Source organism: Calypte anna, chromosome 11, assembly GCF_003957555.1.
Source record: "Calypte anna isolate BGI_N300 chromosome 11, bCalAnn1_v1.p, whole genome shotgun sequence".
NCBI lineage: Eukaryota > Metazoa > Chordata > Aves > Apodiformes > Trochilidae > Calypte > Calypte anna.
In genome coordinates, this window is record NC_044257.1 from 18,269,279 (window position 1) to 18,290,455 (window position 21,177).

Here is a 21,177-nt window from a genome sequence, read left to right on the forward strand (position 1 = left end):
TTAAAATCTGCATGATTGGTAAAATCAGTAGGAGGATTTTTATGTCCAATATAAAATACCATCAGAATTAATTCTGGTGACTCAAACAACACTATTGGCACATTTTATGATAAAATGTAGAAGGTTGACCTAAAAGATATACCTGAACATGTATTTATATTCTAGTTTCTAGATAATTTCATCATGTTTGAAATAATTATTTGAAGCTAACAACATTCTCCTAATAGCTCAACCCATTCTGGTTCAGTCCCAGTAGCTCAGGCTTTTCTGTGCTTGCAGAACTTGCCCTGCACTTTTCACTGGTGTGCTTTTTGGTGCTTTTTTTGTTGTTGTTGTTTGCTTGCTTCTCTTGGAGCCTAAGTATAGGAGTAATGCCACACACACTGAGTAATTCTGTATATTTGAAATGGTCCTAGAGACCTCTGTATTGAAAGAGCACCAGAGGAGCTGCAGCACTTCAAACCAGTTTGGTTGGGGGTGTAAATTGTAAGGAAAGGCCACAAGATGGCACAGTTGATGTTTGCAAAGGAGAATGTGTGTAACATTACCCTTTAATGGGGTTTATTTCTCCAAAGAAACAAGTAGAAAATGCTTTCTTTTCAGGCAAATTGCTTAGAAAAACTAAATTTGCTTTTCTTGATTTGCTGTTTAGGAGAAAACTTAAGTGAGTGGCATTAATTGTCTCAGAGGTCACTTGTGCTGTTATAATTTCCACTGTAATCATCTCAATTTATCAGTTGGGGCAGGGGAAAATGTTATTTAACTTTATCCAGGACAGTGTGTTCATAGCTTTATAATCCTTTTGTTTTTATATGTGTTGAATGAAAGGCTTTGGCACGTCATTTGAAATGATTTTGTGGGCTATGAAATCATCCTAACTAAGTGCTTAGGTGAAAATGTGTTTGGCTGGGATGCTTTTTGGCTCCTCAGTAAGGATCTGGAAGAATCCAGAGATGCTCAAATGCTCCTGGATGCCATCAGGTTTGTGTGTGGCTGAGTTTTGTCACTGGGCACACTGCTCATTCCTTTGTTCTCTAGTCACATTTATCTGGAGCTTCCTTCTGTGTGTGTTGCTGCAGATAAATCCCCCAGCCTTTTCAACTCAGTTTCCTTTGCCTTCTCCCCTTTCCAGTCATTCCTCTATTCCATTAATCAGACAATATGCCTGCGCTTGGATAGCATCGAGGCCAAGCTGCTGGCACTGGAAGCCACCTGTAAATCCCTGGAAGAGAAGTTGGATCTTGTCATGAACAAACAGCACAGCCCCATCCAGGTCCCCATGGTGGCAGGTTCCCCTCTTGGAGCTACCCAGACCTGCAATAAAGTGAGATGGTAAGAAAAGAACAGATTACTCATCACTCTGCTTCTGCAAGTAACCTAAATCCCTTCCCCTGGCTTCAGGCTCTGCAGCTTTCTGTAAAGCTGTCAAGAGCTTGGTATGTTGTTTGTGAATGTAGAATTAATTTATCTTGAAGGTAATTTCTGTCCCAGGTTCAGGACGTTACTCTAGAGTCAGACACTGCTCTGTGGACAGTGTGCAGCTCTTCCCACCTTTCATTTTGACTTAAACCAGGCTGATTCATCCATCCAGCTGCTGGAAAAGGCTCATCAGCTACTTCAGAGAAGCTTTTTGCCTTCCTTTTATTTATTATGTGGTTGTTTTGAGGCCATGAGTTGACCATCATTCTAATTGTTTCTCATTTGACTTTTAATTCACCAGAAACAGAGTGGAGTTTGGTTTGTGTGCTTGTTTTCTAAAGGCTCTTGCTAGAATCTCTGTCTTTATTTTGGTCTTCAAAGTTGGAGATGGAAAATCTTTTAAATAATCTCATCTACTTTGATGAAAGAGCAGGTCTGACCAGCAGCACCTTTATGTATGAGTTCCCTGATATGATTTTAAATATCTACATCTTGATGTGCCTCTCATTTTACCATGGAGGTGATTCCAGCCTGGGAAATGTGCTTATCAAAAGATTCTTTTGTTTAACAGCTTTTCCCTCATTCCTATTTGTATAGCTAGAAAAAAACCCTCAATACTCCTCTAAATAATTGCTTTTTATTCTTCACTGCAGGGTGTACAGGCAACTTTCACATGTCATACCTTTCTAGTCAAGTTATACTAATTTAATTCATCTTTTATCAGTCTGTTTTTCTCTCTTCTGAACTTTTTCTTCACTCTCTCTGACCTTTCTCAATGGCTGAAAATTATTTTTAATATATTTTTGGCATGTTAGTGCAGTACATCAATGTTTCAGGTAGGCTACTCTAGAGCTAAATAAGGTATTTTAAGTTAAAAAAATTCTCTCAGGGTTGTAATTGCACTTTATTGTGATACCTTTCAGTTCCTGCATTTATGGGAGAGGATGGGGAATAACCTTACTGCCATTAGAGTTCAGAGTTGTAGATTTTAGGATGTAGGGATGCACCCTGCTCATGTAGCCATACAGGTTGTTACCTTGCAATTGGTCATTGAGTGTGATTTCTTCTGTTGGATGTAGCCTAATCTTTTTAAACAGATCTTCAATTTGTATTTAAAAATATAAAATTATGCAGAAACCAATGTGTTTCTTGATCCTTGATTTAAAAGTTAAATATTCTTTTACTTTTCAAGCTAAATTTGATTATTCTCTCCTTCTTGTGCTGGGTCAGACACCTCTCCAGTTTGGAACAGTTGATGTCCTCAAACTTTTCCACCACAACTTTCCTTTTTAGATGGAAATACAATGTTTGGGCTCCAGTTCAGAACTCCTTTATTGGTCTTTTGCTGGTGATGAACATCTTGACCACTGAACATCTTCCTTTTCCATTTTTCCATTTAATTTGTCTTTGCAATAGGTGTTGTGTCTACGTTTGCCTGTGTCCCAGTCATACGTTCAGAAGGCCAATTGTTGCTGAGTTATATAACAAAAGAAATAAAACAAATGGAATAACTGGATGGATCATAGAGCAAGAAACTAAAATATTACACCAGTGCTTTCACTAAATACTGGGGAGGGTATAAAATATAACAATAATACAATAATATAGTAATAATAATATAATAGTGCATATAATATGTATTATAACATAATATATAATGTTATTATATTATTGTTGTATTATACTATATGTAGTATAGTATAATAATATAGATAATAATTATTTCTCAATAAACCTTCTTTAAATCTGTTACTAATTTTTTTGGTCATTATATTCGAGGTCTTCAAGTTCCTGTGCATAAGCTGAACCTCTTCCTGTGGTTTGTGCACAAAAGAATTAAAAAACATTTTCAGAACTACACGGCCCCTTTGGGAATCTATTAATTCATGTTCAGTGAATGCTTTCCTCTGTAAATTGTACATTTTGAGTTCCTTACAGGATTGGTGTTTGGTTTTTTTTCTCTCTGTAGCCATCAGAAATCTGTCCTGTTAATGGTGAGCTTGGTGCTTTGTGTTTTGGATGTACAAATTTCTGCTGACAGCTTCTCAGCCTGATAATAATGCAGAGAGAAGCCTTGAAGTCTGTAAAGATTTTCTGCCCTAAATATTTGTTAGTGTTGGTAGGAAGTTGCACATTATCAAATGCATCTTGCCAATGGAGTACTGAGGGCTTTTTGTTCTTTTAGCAGCCCGTGGCCTATATGACTCAAAAGAAAATAATTAGGGGTGTATGTGTTTAACTTGGCAGTTTCAGTGTTCCACTGAGTTCCCTGCTTCTCATTCATAAAAATCTTTATCACTTGTTGATCATTTTCAGTTTAATGCCTGCATGAACTGTTGTGTTGGATCAGCTCTGTCTTGTTCCCCTTCCCCTTGCAGATGGCAGGAGGGTTGCCAGCAGGACTCAGTGTTTTGGGCAGGGATTTTCAGCTTCTGCATTTCAATGAGTTTCTTCAAGCACCTTCTCCTCCTGCTGCAGTAATACCTGGTTTGCCTCTCTTAACAAAAAGGTTCCAGTAAGCAAAAGCCAGATGGTGCTGCTCTGCCAGGGAAGCAGACTCCCATCCTTTCTTCAGTAAATACCTTAGTGTTTGGGATCTTTTGTCTTCCACTTTTTAGTGAATTTTCTTTTACATTTTTTTTTAATATATATATAATTTCTGCCCCAAAATTTAGGTGCAGATTTAACGTAGCCAAAAGCTGTTTTCCAGCAGCACACAGAGTAATGGGTATGAACTGTGCCTTGTAAATTCACCCAGTTTCATGACTTTGGGCTGTTTGTGCTTTTTAAAATTAATTTCTTATGACTTGTCAGTTTGATATACACTTGGGTCATCATGTGATGAAAACAAGGATAACTTGGACAGATGAGCTTTCTTCTGGGTCATCTGCTGGTGGAGTTGTGTAGTCACAGCATGCCAAGTGAGTTCACAGCTATGCACTATGGCTTGCCTTGACCACCACGTGGAATTTTATGCTGTCTGCAGCAGTCTGCACTGGGTGCTTATAAACTGGAGTGATAATCTGCCCATAGAGCTGCAGCAGGGAGGCAGGAGTCTTGCCTTTCTAACAGCTGTCAGATTTATGGTCAGTGATAAGTTGTCTTTTCTAATAAACCCAGCACTTTGATTTATTGGAATAACTCATAGTGGGTTTGTGCCAAGCTGTGGTTTCCAAGATTTTAGAAATACTTATTAGGGAAATGAAGTAGAAGTTTTCAAGGAGATTTGTAATAAATCAGGAACCACCCCGTGTTAGTAGCTCCCAGGACAGAAATGCAGTGCATATTAGAGCCTCATTCTGTTTTCTGTCTCTTTATTAAACACAAGAGGAATGATGTGTGTGGAAGTCCTCCAACATCCTTTTCTGGGTATGTGATTTTTGAAGGCTTGCTGATGTTTCTTGGAAAACTCCAAAATGTTAAATTCAGAAATGACAGTACTGCCTACTGCTCTTGATACAGTGTGTAAGTACATCTTCATGAAAGCTGGATTGTGTTCTCAGTCCTTTTCTTCTTATTGTTTATTCTGATCCACTGCTATGGTACTTCATTACATACTAGCTAATTGCAGTGCAGATAAGGAAGAAAAGAAAGGTTTGATGGGATGGTGCTGTGTAATGAGTAATTTGTATGAACAGCTGAGATACAGAGGAACAGAATTCTAACTTCTTAGATCTCCAGGTTCAAGCTGCAGCAAAAACTAATGGGTGAAGACATCTTTTGAAGGGAAGAAATTCTGAATTTGAGAGGTGCAAACTTTGTTTTTTGTTTTTTGAAGCAGCAATAGGCCCTTAAAATACAGGAGGATGTAGCTGGTGTATTTTAGTAAATCATCACAGGGAAAGCAGAAGTAAAGAAGCAGAGTTCTGTATAGGTTTTTGTCCTGTGCCCTGGATAAGCCTCCTGTTTTCTGTATGCTCTGTGCCACTCCTTGCTGTGGGGTTTTGAAATCTTCTGTTCCCGTGACAGTAACTTCTGGGACTGCTGGAGCTGGCTGCTGCTTCTCCTTCCCTCAGCCACAGGTTTGAACAGATGTTAAATAGCTCTCAGACCTCCTTCTTTTTATCACCTTTGGTCGTAAGAGGGGTTGGAGAAAACCAGCAGGATGGTAAATCTCACTTTCTTCGAAGGGGAAAAAAAGAAATAGGTTTAGAAAGTATTTTCTCAGTATTTAGTGGCTTAAAAACACGTGGCTATCAGGGTTACCTAGAAAGACATAGTGTTAATGGAGCTTTTAACATGTCTAACTGGTTTCAGAAGTAGTAACATCCATGGCAAAATTTCTGTTGACCTGTATGGAGCTTGGGAAGAGCCAAGAGCAGTAGCAAAATAATGTAATAAATTAGTAATGGGAGTGTATGGATTGTCCTGGTGATCCTGAGCTTTGTCCAGCATTGTGCAGGAAGTGATTGTCTCTCTTCCTCTGTCTGCAGCATTTCCTGGCAGCATGGTATTAAAAACCTCTTAATTTCTTTTTCTTTATGAGGTACCATGCTGGTCAAAGATTCCAGTAGCTGCTGAAAGTTTCTTGGATAGGAGGATTGGTGCAGTGCCCCTGGGCTGTCAGTATGGCAGCCTCAAATGAGAAGCCTGCAATTTATAGCATGTGCCTGGGTCTTGTGATTTATAAATTGATGAACACGCAGTGTGACAAGGAATTTTTTTTTTTTTTACCCATGTTTTGAAGAAAAGATTTCATGTGAAACATTTCAGTCTAAAAGCAGTGTTATTTCTGTCAGTGTCTCCCCATTAATCACTGTTCTGAGTCGGGTAAGCTCAAGTATAAATGGTTAAGGTTGATTGCTTCAGATAACATAGGAATTTGTTTTGGTTTCACAGAACTCTCCATCATTTGTTTTTATGGGTATTTTCTGCAAATGGGAGTACAATTAGTACTTTTAGTACTTAAATTCTGCTCTGTTATTTGGGAATTTTTTGTTGAGTCAATAGATGTATTTGAAAGCAATGTTTTAACTCTATTAGTTTTAATAATTAAGGATTTAGATTTGAAAGTAGTTTTTTTTCATGCTTAATAATAAAAGTATTTCTGAAGAAATATGGAAATCAAGAGGAAAATGGAATACTTGTCTTGTTCAGGTATTTCCTTTGTCATGGTGAGGTTAAAATATAGACCACACAGATCTGGTTCTTTCCCTCATGCACTTGTGGATAACTGATTAAGGATCCTGGTTAGTGTGTGTAAAGCTAGGTACATATATAGATTTATACCTTTAGTGGAAACTGGAGAGCTAAATGGAATTAGAGAGTTTAAATGCACTCAGTTATTGTGCAAAGACCTAGAGCAAGACTTGGTAGTGGGTTGGACATCAGCTTTGTAAGGTGGAAGTGTTTCAAATGGTCCTTTTTTTTTGTCTCAAACCCCAAAATAAATATTTTTCCATGCAAAAGAGGGGGCTCAGTGCTGTCATGTAGCAGATGGGATTTATGAACTTGCTTTATTTTTGTAGGTGTAGATCATTAATATGTTTGGTTTACCCTGAAGTTTAATCAGTGGGGTGAGATGAGTTTGGAAGAAGAGGATTTGTTCATCCACTTGGTTTGCAGCATGCCAGCTGGCAAACCTTTTGGCTCCAGACTTCCCAAGTTCCAGCTCTTCGTTTCTGCTGTGCTTGTTTCTTTGTTTGCAAGTGGTTTTGCAGTCAAATAATGCAAAATTGAAAGCTCAGAGTGGTTGAAATGAAATTGTAAGCAGGGGGTTGTGGGGTAGAAAGAACTGAAGGAAGAACTGATCTTCAGCAAAGCCATGGTTGCTCCTGCATAAAGCTTTTAGGGGTAAAATAGGAAACCAACTAAAGAAATAAAATTGAGGTGTTGGTGTAAAAACCAAGCAGCTGGAATTCTATTTTTTGTGTGTATATGTTTTTTGCTGTGAGTTCCAAACCTCTTGACCAACTTAATTTCATGTTATCAAATGTTTAATAGCTTATTTCTTTTTTTTGGTTGAATTTTTATCATAAGGATTTTTAGAGGTTATAACAAACCATCCTACTATGCTAATCCAGGCCTTGAAAAAGAATAGCAATTTTTCAGTTCTTTTCTCTAAAAAGTGACTGTTGAGTCTCTGCAGTCTGAAGTTAATCTCTTTCCCACATTTGCAGCAGTTGATTCTATAACTCATCAGGTGATGTTTGTTAAGTTTAATTTATGGCAAGTTTTTCTTCCCTTTAAAAAAAAAAATCAATTATAAGTTAACATTCTAAACCTTCAGGATTATTTCTGTCCTTAACTGGAGTTAAGAGCTAACTTTCCCTTTTCTGGAAATACAAGAAAGGAAGACAGGAAGGATTTGCAGGAAGATTTAATTCTTTTTTTTAAGTAGCCAGTTTAAAACAAAGCACGTATTGAGGAGTACAGTGTCCTGAAAGATATATGCTATATGGTTTATTTTCAAGTTGCAGGTACATTACTCTGCCTGCTGTGAGCCTGATCTCATGCACTAAACTCCAGGCCTGAAAAAATATTTCCCTGGAAGGAGATTCAGTCCTCAAGACAACTCAGCAGGCAGCTCAGCACAAGATGTAAAATTAAGCCAGGTTTTAGGGGGTGAGAGGGAGTGGAGTGTTACAGATGATGGCTTGAAAATACACTCAGCAATTTGGGGTGTTCATCAGAATGTAATATAAAGGTTTTATTTGGAGAAACGATGGAGTTCATCAGATTTTCAGGAATCCTGGTCATCTTCTATAAACAAGCCAGGTTTATTTGTCCTTTCCTACACTTTATGTCAGAGCTTCCTTCTGGGGCCTCATCCAGCAGCATCTTCAGCTGGAACCTTTATGCCTGGGAGTGGTCAACAAACCCACAGATGAACTTTTTGTCATTGTTTGGACTCAACCCTGTGGTCCCAATAAATTATCAGCCTTACCCTGTCCCCTTCTGTCATCAGTCAGGGGCACTGTGTGCAAACATTTATTTTAAATTACCAGTTCCAGTGTCATGTCTGTAGCTTTGGCCAGTAAGAATTCTGTTTAAAATTAAGGGGTTTGTTTTCTGAAGAGCTGAGGGTGCTGGTGCTGCCCAGGGGTGAATAGCTCTTTCATGCAAGCCCAGTCTGTTTATGTCTGGGCACAGAAGGGCTTGAAGGAAAAGGACAGAATTGTCTGATCTCTTTTCACCACGCTCATTTCGGGTGCTCTCGCTGTAAGGGAACAAAGTCAGTGTTAACAGCATGTAAAGGTAATTAAAACCTCATGACTTCAGAGGGTTTTACTCCTTTTAATGTGTTAAAATTTGTATTGAAACTCAAAGAGCATATAAATATAATCAGAATTTTATAGTTTGATAAAAGCTTTCTGGTAAAGTGGAAGTTTGACCAAGGGAGGCAGGATCTGAACTTCCATTTATATTTGCATTCCTTGCTCTTCCCTGTGCCTTTTCATACCTTTGGGGGCTTTTGTTTTCAGTTCTATCTCCCATTGGTTTTTTGGTTTTTAATCCTTACTGCAGAACAGGTGATAAAGGGGATTCTGACACATGCATTCTTGTGTGTGTGTGTATATCTACATCTAGATATAAACCCACATCCATGGATATACTCACCCCATCTCATTTGCAAGCTGAATTTGTGAAGTGTATTTTGTGTGGCTTTTTTAAAATGAAGGAATGGAGCTGCTCTCACCTTGTAATGCCAGCAAGTGGTGAGCACTATTTTAGTCTGGAAGAACCGTTGTGGCTTCCAATATCTAAGTGGGATAGATAAAAAAGCCAAGAACCTTCTTGAGGTGTAGTAGAGATTTTTATCTGAAAATTACAGTTCTGTCTTGCATTCAAAAATTCAGTTTATGAAACTGAACTAATCAGTCAAAGGAATCCTTTACTTAGATGTCAGCCCCTATTTCTTCCCTCAGGGCTGCATAGAGTCAGTTTCTTTGGCTACAGGATGAAAAAAATCCCCAAACAACCAAACCCTTGACATCTTTGATTCCCTGGAAAACATGACAATGCTTCCCAAAGTCTCCTGATCTGTCACAAGAACCTGTCAGCCTCAACAACTTGAGGTTGATTCTGGCATTAAGAAAACCAATTGACATATTTTAATTTTACCTACAGTGAAATATGCATTTGATGTAGAAGTATCTGCAATGAATTAACTGAATTTCTGTTGTCCATTATATTTAGAAAGATTGTAAACTTGTATTGAAAATAGTTTAAGAACTCTGGTGACTGATTTTTATCATTATTTCCTGTGTCCTGCAAGATCTTCAGCAGCAGTGGTGCAAACAATGGTAATTTTTGCCTTGGACATCCATGCTGGAGACAATATTTTGAAATTGTTTGCCCTGCTATCTGTCTGTTGGGGGTTTTTGTTACAGACCATCAACAAGTGAAGGGTTTTTTGTGACAGGCTGTCAGGTTGTGGAGATTTAATGCTCACTCCCTTCACTATTGGGAGTTAAAATTCACATAGGACTAAGGAGAAATGGCATCTTGGAATTGAGAATCCTGCACAGCAGTGTTCTCATTGGAATCTCACATTCCATTATTGTTGCACTAAGATATTGAGGAGCCAAGTGTTTAGTAATTTTTTTTTTGTTGGGATTTGATAAAATCAGAAACAATGTATAACTTCCAGATAGCATTTAGGCTGAGACTGCAAGATCAGTTAGGGGATTCAAATAACAATTTAGTACCAACATTTCATCTCTGGTTTGGAGAGCTCAATAATTCACCCATGGAACTTTATAACACTTTTCAGACTGACCAAGGTTTGAACTGTGGTGATTCCTTCTCCCAAGTCCAGCTTTTCTTCATGGTTTCTGATGAAATACCATTTATAACAGTCCAGTGAGTCAAATGAGAGCCCAGCAAGTAGGAGCTGATAACTTATGTTTGAGAAACACACAGAATGTGTATGGCTTGGGTGTTCACACCATGTCTGTGAGGCTTGAAAGACTAGAAATACTCTTGTAGAAAGAGAGAATTTTGAAGTCTTAAATCTAATGCTAGCTAAGATTTTCAGCAATCATTTTCAGGACCCTGTCAATAATGTCTTGGGTAATAATCCTTCAAATTACAGATAAAGGTTTCAGTTCTGTAGGTGTGTTACAAGGCTTACTATTTTATTATTCCCAGGTAATCATACAGTAAGTTTTCCTGTCCATGACAAATGTAAAATCCTTTAAATGGGGAGGTTTAAAGCATCAGAAATAATTTGTGCTTTCTCTGAACCACGTGTGGGTAAACAGTTTATTTATTCCCACTTAGCTCATAAACAGGAACTTTGTTCTGCATCTGAGACCTTTTCTTTAAATTTTGTGAAGAAAAACCCTATGTGAAAGCTCTTGCCCCAAAACTGGGTGCAGCACGTGGCTGTTCATAATAGGAAATTAAGAAACAAGAGAACTGAATGTACAGGGAATTTAGAAATCAACATCCTCTGACTGTAAGGCTATCTGAGAGTGGAAAAGAGAGGCAGAAATCCTGATCACAAAGGCTTTGAGTATACACAGATTAGGGGGACATTTACCAGTGTCCAAGAATAATTAAACCCAATTATAGTAGTATTAAAATCTGGATTAACCTGCCCCCTTGCCAACTCCTGTAAGGTCGTAGTAAATGAATTTTGGGGTAATTAGAACATTTAATGCTGTGGTTCCTTGGGCACAGCCAGCTGTTGCATTCAAGAAATAAATGTAAAGGGTGCATGACTTGAAATCTGGTTCAGGACAAATGCCTTCATATGGCTACAGGTTTTCCTTTTTCCTTTTTGAAAAGAATTATTGCTTTAAATGAAAGCAGGCAGCCTTTACCTCCCAAATGTTGGAAAATTGATGAAAATGTTTATTAGGATTATATGTTGGTGAAAATATAAAGACCTCAATATACTTGAAGCAGTGAAGCAGACTGTGGAAGTGTATGTTATGTGTAAGTAATTTATCAATCATGTAATAAACAGAAGGGGGCAGAAAAGCCTTATGTATTAGTTTGGATTCCAGTGTTGAGAATTTAAATATTTTTAAGGTTGCAGTCTCTGGAGATGCTTGGGAGTTTGAAAAGTCACCATTCAGAATACTCCCTGGAACCTTGTCCTGTAAGTTGGGGGTTTTTAATTGAATGAAGAGGAGAGCAGGAGAGCAGTTAGATAATTTGTGATTTAAAGGGGGCAAATTTACATCTTCCTTTAAATGTCAGAAATTTAAGTTGAGTTTCAAAACAGTTTGTGTACCAGTTGGCACCCAGTTAAAGTACCAGTAATACCATTGCTTTGAAGTTGCAAAACCAACTTATGGCAAATAATACATAGTCCAGTTTTAAAAGAAATAACTTCCAGTATTTTTGGAGAGTCCTAGCCTTAAAGTGAGATGGAAAGGAACTAGAGAGAGATTTAGAGATTCAAAAGGATGAAACAACCTAACATCTTAGCAAGGTCTCGGCAAGGTTGGTAAGGTGGCAAAGAGCCAGTCTCCCATCTGCTTTTTTTGGCAGCAGATTCTCTTTAACTGATACATTTCCAAAGGTAAAAAGCACACTGTTTGGAATCTGGATGTCTTTCCAAAGAGAATTTTTCCTTTTGGTGGAACTGTACATTTTTGCATATCTTTAGCTCAGTCTCTTTGTTCCATAGTGAAGGGTGGAGTATGAGACAGGAAATCTGCACATAATCATTTTTAAAATTATATCATTTGTAGTGGTTTCTTTAACATCCCCTCAGGGTATATGGAAACCAAAGAATCAGTACCAGCTCATGGGGCAGCAGCATCCTTGGCCTTTCTATAAAAACATGTGTGGTGGCAGGTGTGCAGAGCTGCTGGGGTATTCATGAGAACCAAGAAAAACAGAGATACATGATAGGCAGTATGCACAAATTGGCTGTGTGTCTGAGTTCTTCTTGCAGAAACCTAATTATTTATTTGCAGTTTATCTGGTGAACATCAAGGCTGCAGTTACTGTAACTAAGGTTTTGAAAGCCAGTTCATAATGCAGCTTCCTTCACCCCCAGACTTCTTGTGGTGTGCAAGTCACAATATGCTAGAATTTGTAAGAAAATCTGGAGAAGAAATGTTGAAGTAGCTAATTGTATAATAAGGAATTCCAAGTCTTTACTCTTGTTTCCTACAATGTTTTCTAAAAGCACACCAATTCCTACTTTAGTACTAAGCCTGCAGTAGATAATTCCATTCATAGTAACTGTTCAGGATCAGCCAAGCCTACAAATGCAGTTCCACTATGCATTAAATTTTTATGGAGCTTCAGTTGTGTTCAAAATAAAGTAAATTGTTTGTTCCTTTCTTAGAAAAAAGAAACCTAAAAGGGTTATGAAGTGGTTTGTGTTACCAGAGAGGTGTTGTAAAATCCCTGAAATAAGAATCTTGAAGTGCTGAGTTCTTTGGGTCACTTGTGGTGTTATCTGGGTGTTGGTTAGTTGGTGAACTAGTTGGAAATGGGTGGTGTTGTTTCCAGGTGATTACACTGGGTTGTACAGGTGTGATTAGGTTCTCTCAGAGCAGAATAATCCACAACAGTTTTTAACAGTAGTTAAAATTAGTGTTAAAACCAGTAATTCCTATCTTTCTGCTTGTCAGCCAGCTCAGAGGATCTCTGTAGGGTAAGGCTGAGTACAGTGAGCTTTATATAGATGTATTCTGTTACTTGGAAAATGTCTGGCTCCTCTTTCAGCTGAAAAATTGATGTTCTTAAACTGTTAACACTATGTTTTAATAAACTCTGGATTTGCTTTATCTTTATTATAAATTGATTACAGCTTTCTCAGTTTCCAGATCCATGAACCTCTCTCTCCAGTGATGGCTGGTGTACTTTGGCTTGGTTTTATGTGGGACCTAAGCATTAGCTCTGTCTTTAGAATGTCTGCTCTTCTGTGATGTTCCAGATGCAAAGAATCCAAAGATAATTTTTGATGGCTGAACTGTTACTGACAATGATGGATAACACTGCTGCTTTTCTGGCAGTGGGCTGGGACTGGGCAAATGTACAGTTTAGAGACATTAAAATGTTAACTGTTCAAGTGCCCATGCAGCTCTCGACCCTCAGCAGGTGTCCCCCTGGATTTCATCTTTGAATGGTTTGGTTGTTGGCAGGTTTGCATTCTTTGTTTGAGATGAGGAGCTCTGTTCTTTTTTTTTTTCTTTTTTTCTGGCATAAATCCAATGTGATTCTGTGTGTGTTTTGCCCCTTCATGGTTCTGTTCATGTATACCATGTGTATACCAGTGGAAACTCTTCAGCCAGTTTTCTCATTCCTGTTTGGATAGAGGATCTTAGCAGGATGTGCAGAAGGCAGAGGAAGCAGCATTTTAACATCTTCCTAAAGAGTGAGGAAAAGCTCTAAAGAATGGCTGTTCTTTCAGGTGAACACAAGTCTTAGTAAAATAGAAAAAAGAAAAAATAAGGAAAACCCCACACTTCTAAAAAGGCATTTTTTTTCTATGTCATTTGAAGAACATTTAGATTTTCTTTCTTTTTTCTTCACTAATTGTGATATTCCTCCAGAGCCCTCTCCCAGGTATGAGCCATCCATTGAAGTCTTCATGGTTGCCCCAGCAGTAAACTGGAAGACACTGGAGTTCAAGGTCTCTTTCCCAGTCTCACTTCCCTGAAGGCAGTGTTTGGCTGCCTTTGGTACAATCAGTCTACCAACTGTAATTCCAACTCCTGCCTTCCTGATTTATTTAGATATTTTGATATTGATTTTGATATTTTATTTTATTTCTAACATGTTCACTATGGGAATGGTGTCCTCAGGAGCTCTGCCCTCCAGCTAAGGAGCACACACTCTGTGGCCCTTGTAACCATGAATTATTATTGATTTGAATTATTATTATGAATTATTACACAGATGTAGCAGCAGCAGGATATGATCCCTGAGCTCTTCTTTACCTATTTGCAGAGGCCTAGGATGGTCTAAAGCAGAGGACTCCCTTTTCTCTACCAGACTGAGCACTGCTGCAGTTACTCCCTGAACTGGTGCTTATTCATATTGCCTGAAAATTACAGCCTGAGATATTTTCACATGTGATTTGCATCCATTTGGAGAAATGCTTTTGATCTTGTCTCTGGTGGAAGATAGAAATGGCACTTCCTTTTGCTTTGTTTTTCTCTCTAAATGAAAACCTCATCTGGGAAGAGGAAGAGATGATGGTCCTGGGATTGCCAAAAGTTCTTTTATTCCACTGGCTGGGTTCTGTGTGATTGCCAGGTTATTGGCAGGGAAAAACCAGCAGTTCAGATTAATGATCGTATCAATGACTCACACGTTTTCCATACTGAAAATTACTTTTGGCAGCAATTTTCTTATGCAAAATATAAACCATCATTTGTAGTACAGTACCCCACAGAGGCTAAATATGCACACATGAAAATAATTATCTAGTGTTTATTTTAAGAAATATTTTCACCTGTTGTTTAATAGATGACTTGATAAACTGCATTTTAAAAAAAATTCCCCAAGATTTCTAGGTTGTGTCCATTTTAGTTTTTTTACTAAATTATGTCCAAGAATAGGCAAACTGCAGAACCAGCCTCTCCCCAGTCCTAAGGCTTGCAGGGAAAGGACTATTGTGAACACAAGTGGAAAGTTCTGAAGCCTGTGCAATAACACTGGGTTTCTGAAGCACTTCTCCTGACCTCCTTCAATATTTTCTTTCTATCTCCATGAGTGGAGTACTGGCAGTGCTCAGAGAGAGCTGCTTTGCTTGGTGTCTGAGTGAACAGCAGCAGCTTTCCTCCTCCTTCTTTGTGATTTTTGTTTTCTGTATTGTAGGACATAAGTAATGATTAAAGTTGCTTCACCTTATGGGATCTACAGACTGAAAAAAGAAACTGGAATAATCCAGTGTGAGGATACATTGGCCTGATTCCCCCTGATGGATGTTCTCAGGTTGTCCCAATATTTTGGCTTGACATAGAATTCCTTGTTTAATTTCGTGTATATTCAGCAAACTTCTCTCACAAGCTGACAACAGCTGATTCCCAAATGTTGAAGAGTTGAGGGACAATTTGGCAGCTGTTGTGCCCTTACAGAGGGTTGTTTTGTGTATGTGGTGTCAGGTTTGCCTTCTGCTATATAGCAGGGAAGTTGGTATCAGGGAAATAGTTTGTTTAGTTGGTGGCTTTTCCCAAAACACCTGTGGAGGTGGATTTTCCCTGTCAATAACCCCCTCTGCTGACTGGGTAAAGTTAAATGTTAAGAGAGCAGCCAGCCTTTTAATGAGTGTTTAGGGATATATGTGAAAAAATATGCATTGAAGTAAGGAAGCTTGAGCACACATTGATGCATTTAAGAGGGGATAAATCTGTGCTGATGGGTTGGAGAAAACTATTTCCTTATTCTAAATTCACTTCAATTAGCTGTGTGTCATCCAGCTCACTCTCCAGATTGTCTTCCTTAAAAATGAAGATTCTTTAATAAAAAAAAAAAAAAAAGGCAACCCCCCCCTCCAACCTCTTCCTTATTTGATATCAAGTTTTAGTGCTAAGACTCTTTTTCAAGTATAAACTTAATAGGAGCAAAATCGTAAGGCCTTTATAAATGTAATTTTATTGCATTTATCTCTCCAGCTGAAATTAATTATTCAGAGTGTTCATTAAAAATAAGCTTTGGTAAGTGACATTTTAAACAGGCATTCAGAAGTGATTGCAAGAAAGATGGTGATAAAGAACGTTGTCTAAAAAGAAGTGTAAAATTCTTGAACATTGGAAACTGGCCCCTAAAAACTTCAAACGTGTCTCTTTGGGAAGTGTAATGAGAATGCATATTGCTGCTGGACTGGGGACTGCCAGCATTGCCATGGATCAGTATTTTATCAAGTATTTGATGTGTTTTTCTTAAAATGCATTGCTGACATGGAGAAAATAGATAGAAGTTGCCAGGTTTGGTTTTATTTTTAACCAGAAATATGTGGATTTTTTTTTCTCTTGATGATGGAGAAAATTTTGAAAAGGTGGCTATGAAAACATAAACCCAACAGAACCCCCTCCATTTATTGCTTAATTTGAACTTCACATACCCATGACAAGCTGTAGAACACTCTGTACTTGTCTAGGATTAGTCAGACACCTTCCAGAGCTTCCCAAGGTTTGCAATCCAAGAGATCATTGGCAGCCCACAAGGAATCCCATTTGCTGCAATTAGTGTGAGAGGGAGGCAGGGCATTAGGCCCTGAGGCTCTTTTTTCATCCAGAAAACCTGTGGTCAACCATTTGATCCCTGCCAAAGTTGAGATCCCTTTATTGTTAAACTCTTCTGGGAGTTTCTTATCTCTTCCTTAGATCTAAATGATGGATGCTGCAGTGCTGAAAGTCTTATGGAGACTTGTGAATATTCAAGCGAGCAGGCACTGTCATAACAGCTGAAAAACAACTCTGAAAAGCAGAGTTGCTGTAATCAGGTTTGTTTAATTTGTGTTTCAACAATTAGCCAAGGAATACAGTGAGGAAAAATAAATGACCATCAGTCATGTTTGAGATGTTGGACCAGTAAAAACAATAGTGGGCTCTTTACTGTTGGAAGCAAAGGGAAAGAAGAAAACAAATTTCCTAATTCTCTCCTTAAGTTTATCATGAGCATAGTGGAAACAGTCTTAAATATCAAAACCACACCTTACAACATTGAATAATAGTGTGATAATAATGGCAATGATCTCTGAAACCAAATTACTTGATAAGACATGCTGGACACAACTCTTCCTATTTACTTTTACATTATAGTGTAGATTTAGTGTGTTCTTCTGTGCAAGGCTGCTCAAGTTCTTTCCTTCTGCACTGTTGTCATAAGTGATAGTGAAGCCTTTCTGGTTTCTCACATGCTAAATGCTTTTCTCTTGTTTTACACTTTTTTGTGTGTAAAATGCATGCAAGAAGCAGTCTTGGCATTGTTTAAACTGAGAGTCTGTCCCTGTTCTGGTGTCCCCACCACCACACTCATCTCTCTGCCCTCCAAAAGCCCCAGCACATGCTTTTAAACTTAATCCAATTTTGCAATACTTTTTTTTTCCCTAGGAATTCTCCTACTATAAACGGTGCATTTCCATGTAATTAGTGTCTCTGAAAATGCTCACTTTCAGACTTTTCAGGACAAGAATTTGGTGGCTCTTCAGAGCTGTGGTTTTACAGACTTCCTCCTGTGTATCTTGAGCTGACGAGTTCTTTATCACGTTGCCAGGGGTCGTGGACTTTTATATAACTCCACTGAAGCCATCTGTCCTCTGAAAGAATTTCTGAGGTCTTGAAATGGTACGGATGTCAAATTTGATGGATTACCAGCTTCAGCCTTTTGATACATAACTGAGATGCTGGGAGCAAGGGCTCTGGTTTGAAGCAGCCTGTTTGAACGCTAAGCCTCTGTGAATGTATTATTTATAAGCTTTGCTCCATCACCTTCCATTTTCCTCTCTCATTTTTGTCTTGTAGTGTTGTCCCTCAGACCACAGTCATACTCAACAACGACCGACAGAATTCGATCGTAGCCAAGATGGTTGGGCAGGAGGAGCCACTGAGCAGAGCAGCGGATTCCCTGGAAAATATCCTGAGCAAGTTAGTAGCACTTCCAGGAATCTTCCTCCTTCATTCCCCTCCTTTGAAAGATCAGTACCAGTCTCTGCAGCAGCAATTTGCCCCTGTGCTCAGCCCTGATGAGGCCACACCTTGAGTCCTGTGTCCAGTTCTGGGCCCCTCAGCTCAGGAAGGAGATTGAGGTGCTAGAGCAGGTCCAGAGAAGAGCAAGGAGGCTGTGAAGGGATCCAGCACAGATCCTGTGAGGAAGGGCTGAGGGAGCTGGGGGTGTTGAGGCTGGAGAAGAGGAGGCTCAGGGGAGACCTCATCACTCTCTCCAACTCCCTGAAAGGAGATTGGAGCCAGGGGGGGTTGGGCTCTTTTCCCAGGCAACTCTCAGCAAGACAAGAGGGCAGGGTCTCAAGTTGTGCCAGGGGAGGTTTAGGTTGGAGATGAGAAAGAATTTCTTTCTGGAGAGGGTGATCAGGCATTGGAATGGGCTGCCCAGGGAAGTAGTGGATTCTCCGTGTCTGGAGATCTTTCCAAAGAGCCTGGATGTGGCACTGAGTGCCATGGGCTGGGAACCACGGGGGGAGTGGATCAAGGGTTGGACTTGATGAGCTCTGAGGTCCCTTCCAACCAAGCCCATTCTATGAATTTGCAGTGCAGAACTGAGGGATGGTTTACGTAATAGAGGAGGGGGGGAAGCACTGAACTGTCTGACAGTTGTGCTGGGGGAAATCCTCTGTCAGCAGTAAATGCTTCACTCTTGATGGGGAGAGAACACCTTGGAGGAGCTGGGATTGGGTCTGCTTGGTTGACAGCTGACAGAAAGAGTGCCCATAGCTACGGATTTTTTTCATCAGCATCACTTGGGAATGTGCCAACATCTCTGTTTCACCAGCTGAAGAACAAAGATGCAGCAGCCCAGGAAGGGTTCTTAGAATTTGTACTGTCTAATGCAGTTTTGAAATTAAGTGGAGCTGGAGATTCTGGGTGGAAAATGTTATTTAAATAATAGGTTTTAATAAATTATTTAAGTTTTGTTTTGCACACTGTGCCTCGACTTCTGATGATGCAAAATTAGAAAGTGTGCATCTAAAATGTTTTAATCCTTCTGCCATTTTCCCTTCCATTTTATTTTGCTGAATAGCTCTTAGTTATAACCAAAGCCTTAATTTGGGGCAGGATAGAGTTAATTAGCCCAAACCAGAACAACAGGAATAGGCTTATTTAAAAGAACACGCTTTTAAAATACATTTAATTTTGTCAAATAGTGTTTTCAATTCCCAAGTAAGGAAAAATGGTGCTATTCCTGCTGAAGGATTGTGTTTTCCCAAAAAAGGATTGTGTTTTTCCTCCTTTTCTTTTCCATAGTGCTGTTCCTGGACGTAGACAGAACACCATAGTGGTGAAAGTCCCAGGACACGACGACAGTCACAATGAAGATGGAGAGAGTGGCTCTGAGGCCAGTGACTCAGTTTCCAACAGTGGACAATTAGGAAGCCAAAGTATTGGGAACAATGTCACACTAATTACTCTCAACTCTGAAGGTATGCTGACCTAACTCTAAGGCTACTAGAGCAGTAAATGTGGTGGTGGAATGAGCTGGGATTCAGCTGCAAGCTTCACAGGTTATCTCATGGGTCCAACCTTGAATTGCTATGCAGCAAGCACCAGGATTCATCTGAATGAATCAATTGGTTTGTTCTTTTAGGTGGTTTTTTTAATAATAATTTTTACAAGCAGAACAGCTAATTAAAATAGCTTGTAAATGTAAGTATTCCCCACCATAGCAGTGTAGCTTTGTATTTTAAAGCCTTTAAATTAACACTTGCAACTTGGAAGATTTCCTCACACCAAGTTGAATTATTGTTTCAGGGGAACAAGTGCCTTCTCTGGGAAACAGAATTTACAAGTCCATCTCCTCCTGTAACTTACTAAGCCAGTCCATTTGTGTAATTATGAGAGTAAAATACTTGCTGTAGAACTGTAAACAGTTATTATAAAGAAGCTTGTGTTAACAGGATAGTGTGTGCTTCAGGTTTTTCTGAAAATTCCTCAGGTCTTGGGCAAGTGTATTGAAGAATTTTTGATGAGCCTCATAAATATATTCTATCTGATACTGAAGTACTGAAATGAATATTACTTGCTATACTTTAATCACAAAGAATCTGGGATAAGAGAGACTGAATTTTAGGTGAAAATAAGATCTGATAAATTATGTTTTATGATTAGTTTGAAAGTATCAGTGATTCTCTTTATACCAAAGTATGTAATTGGAATCCTAGATTTCCACTTAATAATTTTCCTAATTATTTTTTAACATATTATTGAGTGTTTATTAAGTGTATTGATGGATGTGGTAGTTCATGTTTACATTGCTGTACCAAGGACAAATAAGATACTTAAGGAAACTGTTGCAGCACAGTTGTATTTGGAAGGTAGATGTTGTCTTGTTGATCTCTAACATTTAAACAGAAGGGCTCTAACTTTGGAGTGATTCAGTTTCTTCTGCATGACTGCAGCTCTTGGTAACAAAGCCTGTTGGGTGTAAGCAGGTTAGGATACAATTAGTGGTAAGGATTAATTCAAGACAGCCTGAAGCTGAGAATTTCAGAGTGCATTCAGAGGTGCCTGAACTGGCTGAGGATTCTGGGTGGCAAATGAGACACTTGAAAGCTTTGATGCTTTGAAAACTTGAAGGTCAGCTTGTTTCTGCAATTGCTGTTCTGAGGCATTTGAACCTGGGGATCTTGGCTCTTATGGATACTCATACAAGATACCAATTTCAGGAAGAGCTTTTAGATTCTGTTCTGTGTGTAAGCTGTGACACAGGGTTGCTTCTGAAGATTATTTCATTTTTAGACAATGGGGAATTAGTCTGAGGCATTCCTCTCAAAAAAAATAATTGTATTGCAGGTAGTGCTGATGCTGTGCTGGGAAAACACATATCAAATGTACTCCTTGTGGAGGTCTGTTAATATTTAATCTAGCCCTGCATTAGCTATGCCAATAACAAAGTTTTTAACAGTAGGAAGGTATTTGTTTCCTGGTGCCCTTCTTGGCTTGGTGGTTTGGCACAGATCTGCACAGACAAATGTGATGTTGGCCTTTTATGCTGTTGTTGTATATGTAAATTTTGAAGCAACAGCTAATCCATTAATGTCTTCAGATCTGATTTTCCTCAGACTTTTTGAGTGCTCATCCATTAAAAAAAAAAAAATCTTGTTGAGATTGATGAATGCTTTGGGAATCAGATTAGTAATCCCCCTCCCCTACCTCTTCTTGC

The 21,177-nt window shown here is 38.8% G+C and overlaps 1 protein-coding gene across 1 annotated transcript in view; it reads left to right on the forward strand.

Annotated features, from left to right (window-relative positions):
* BANP (BTG3 associated nuclear protein) overlaps positions 1–21,177 on the forward strand; it is a 135,061-nt gene that overhangs the window by 11,495 nt on the left and 102,389 nt on the right. Inside the window, exons 4-6 of the mRNA XM_030457659.1 lie at positions 1,133–1,332; positions 17,805–17,927; positions 19,263–19,438. Coding sequence (XP_030313519.1) covers positions 1,133–1,332; positions 17,805–17,927; positions 19,263–19,438 — 499 coding nt within the window. The remainder of the gene's footprint in view (positions 1–1,132; positions 1,333–17,804; positions 17,928–19,262; positions 19,439–21,177) is intronic.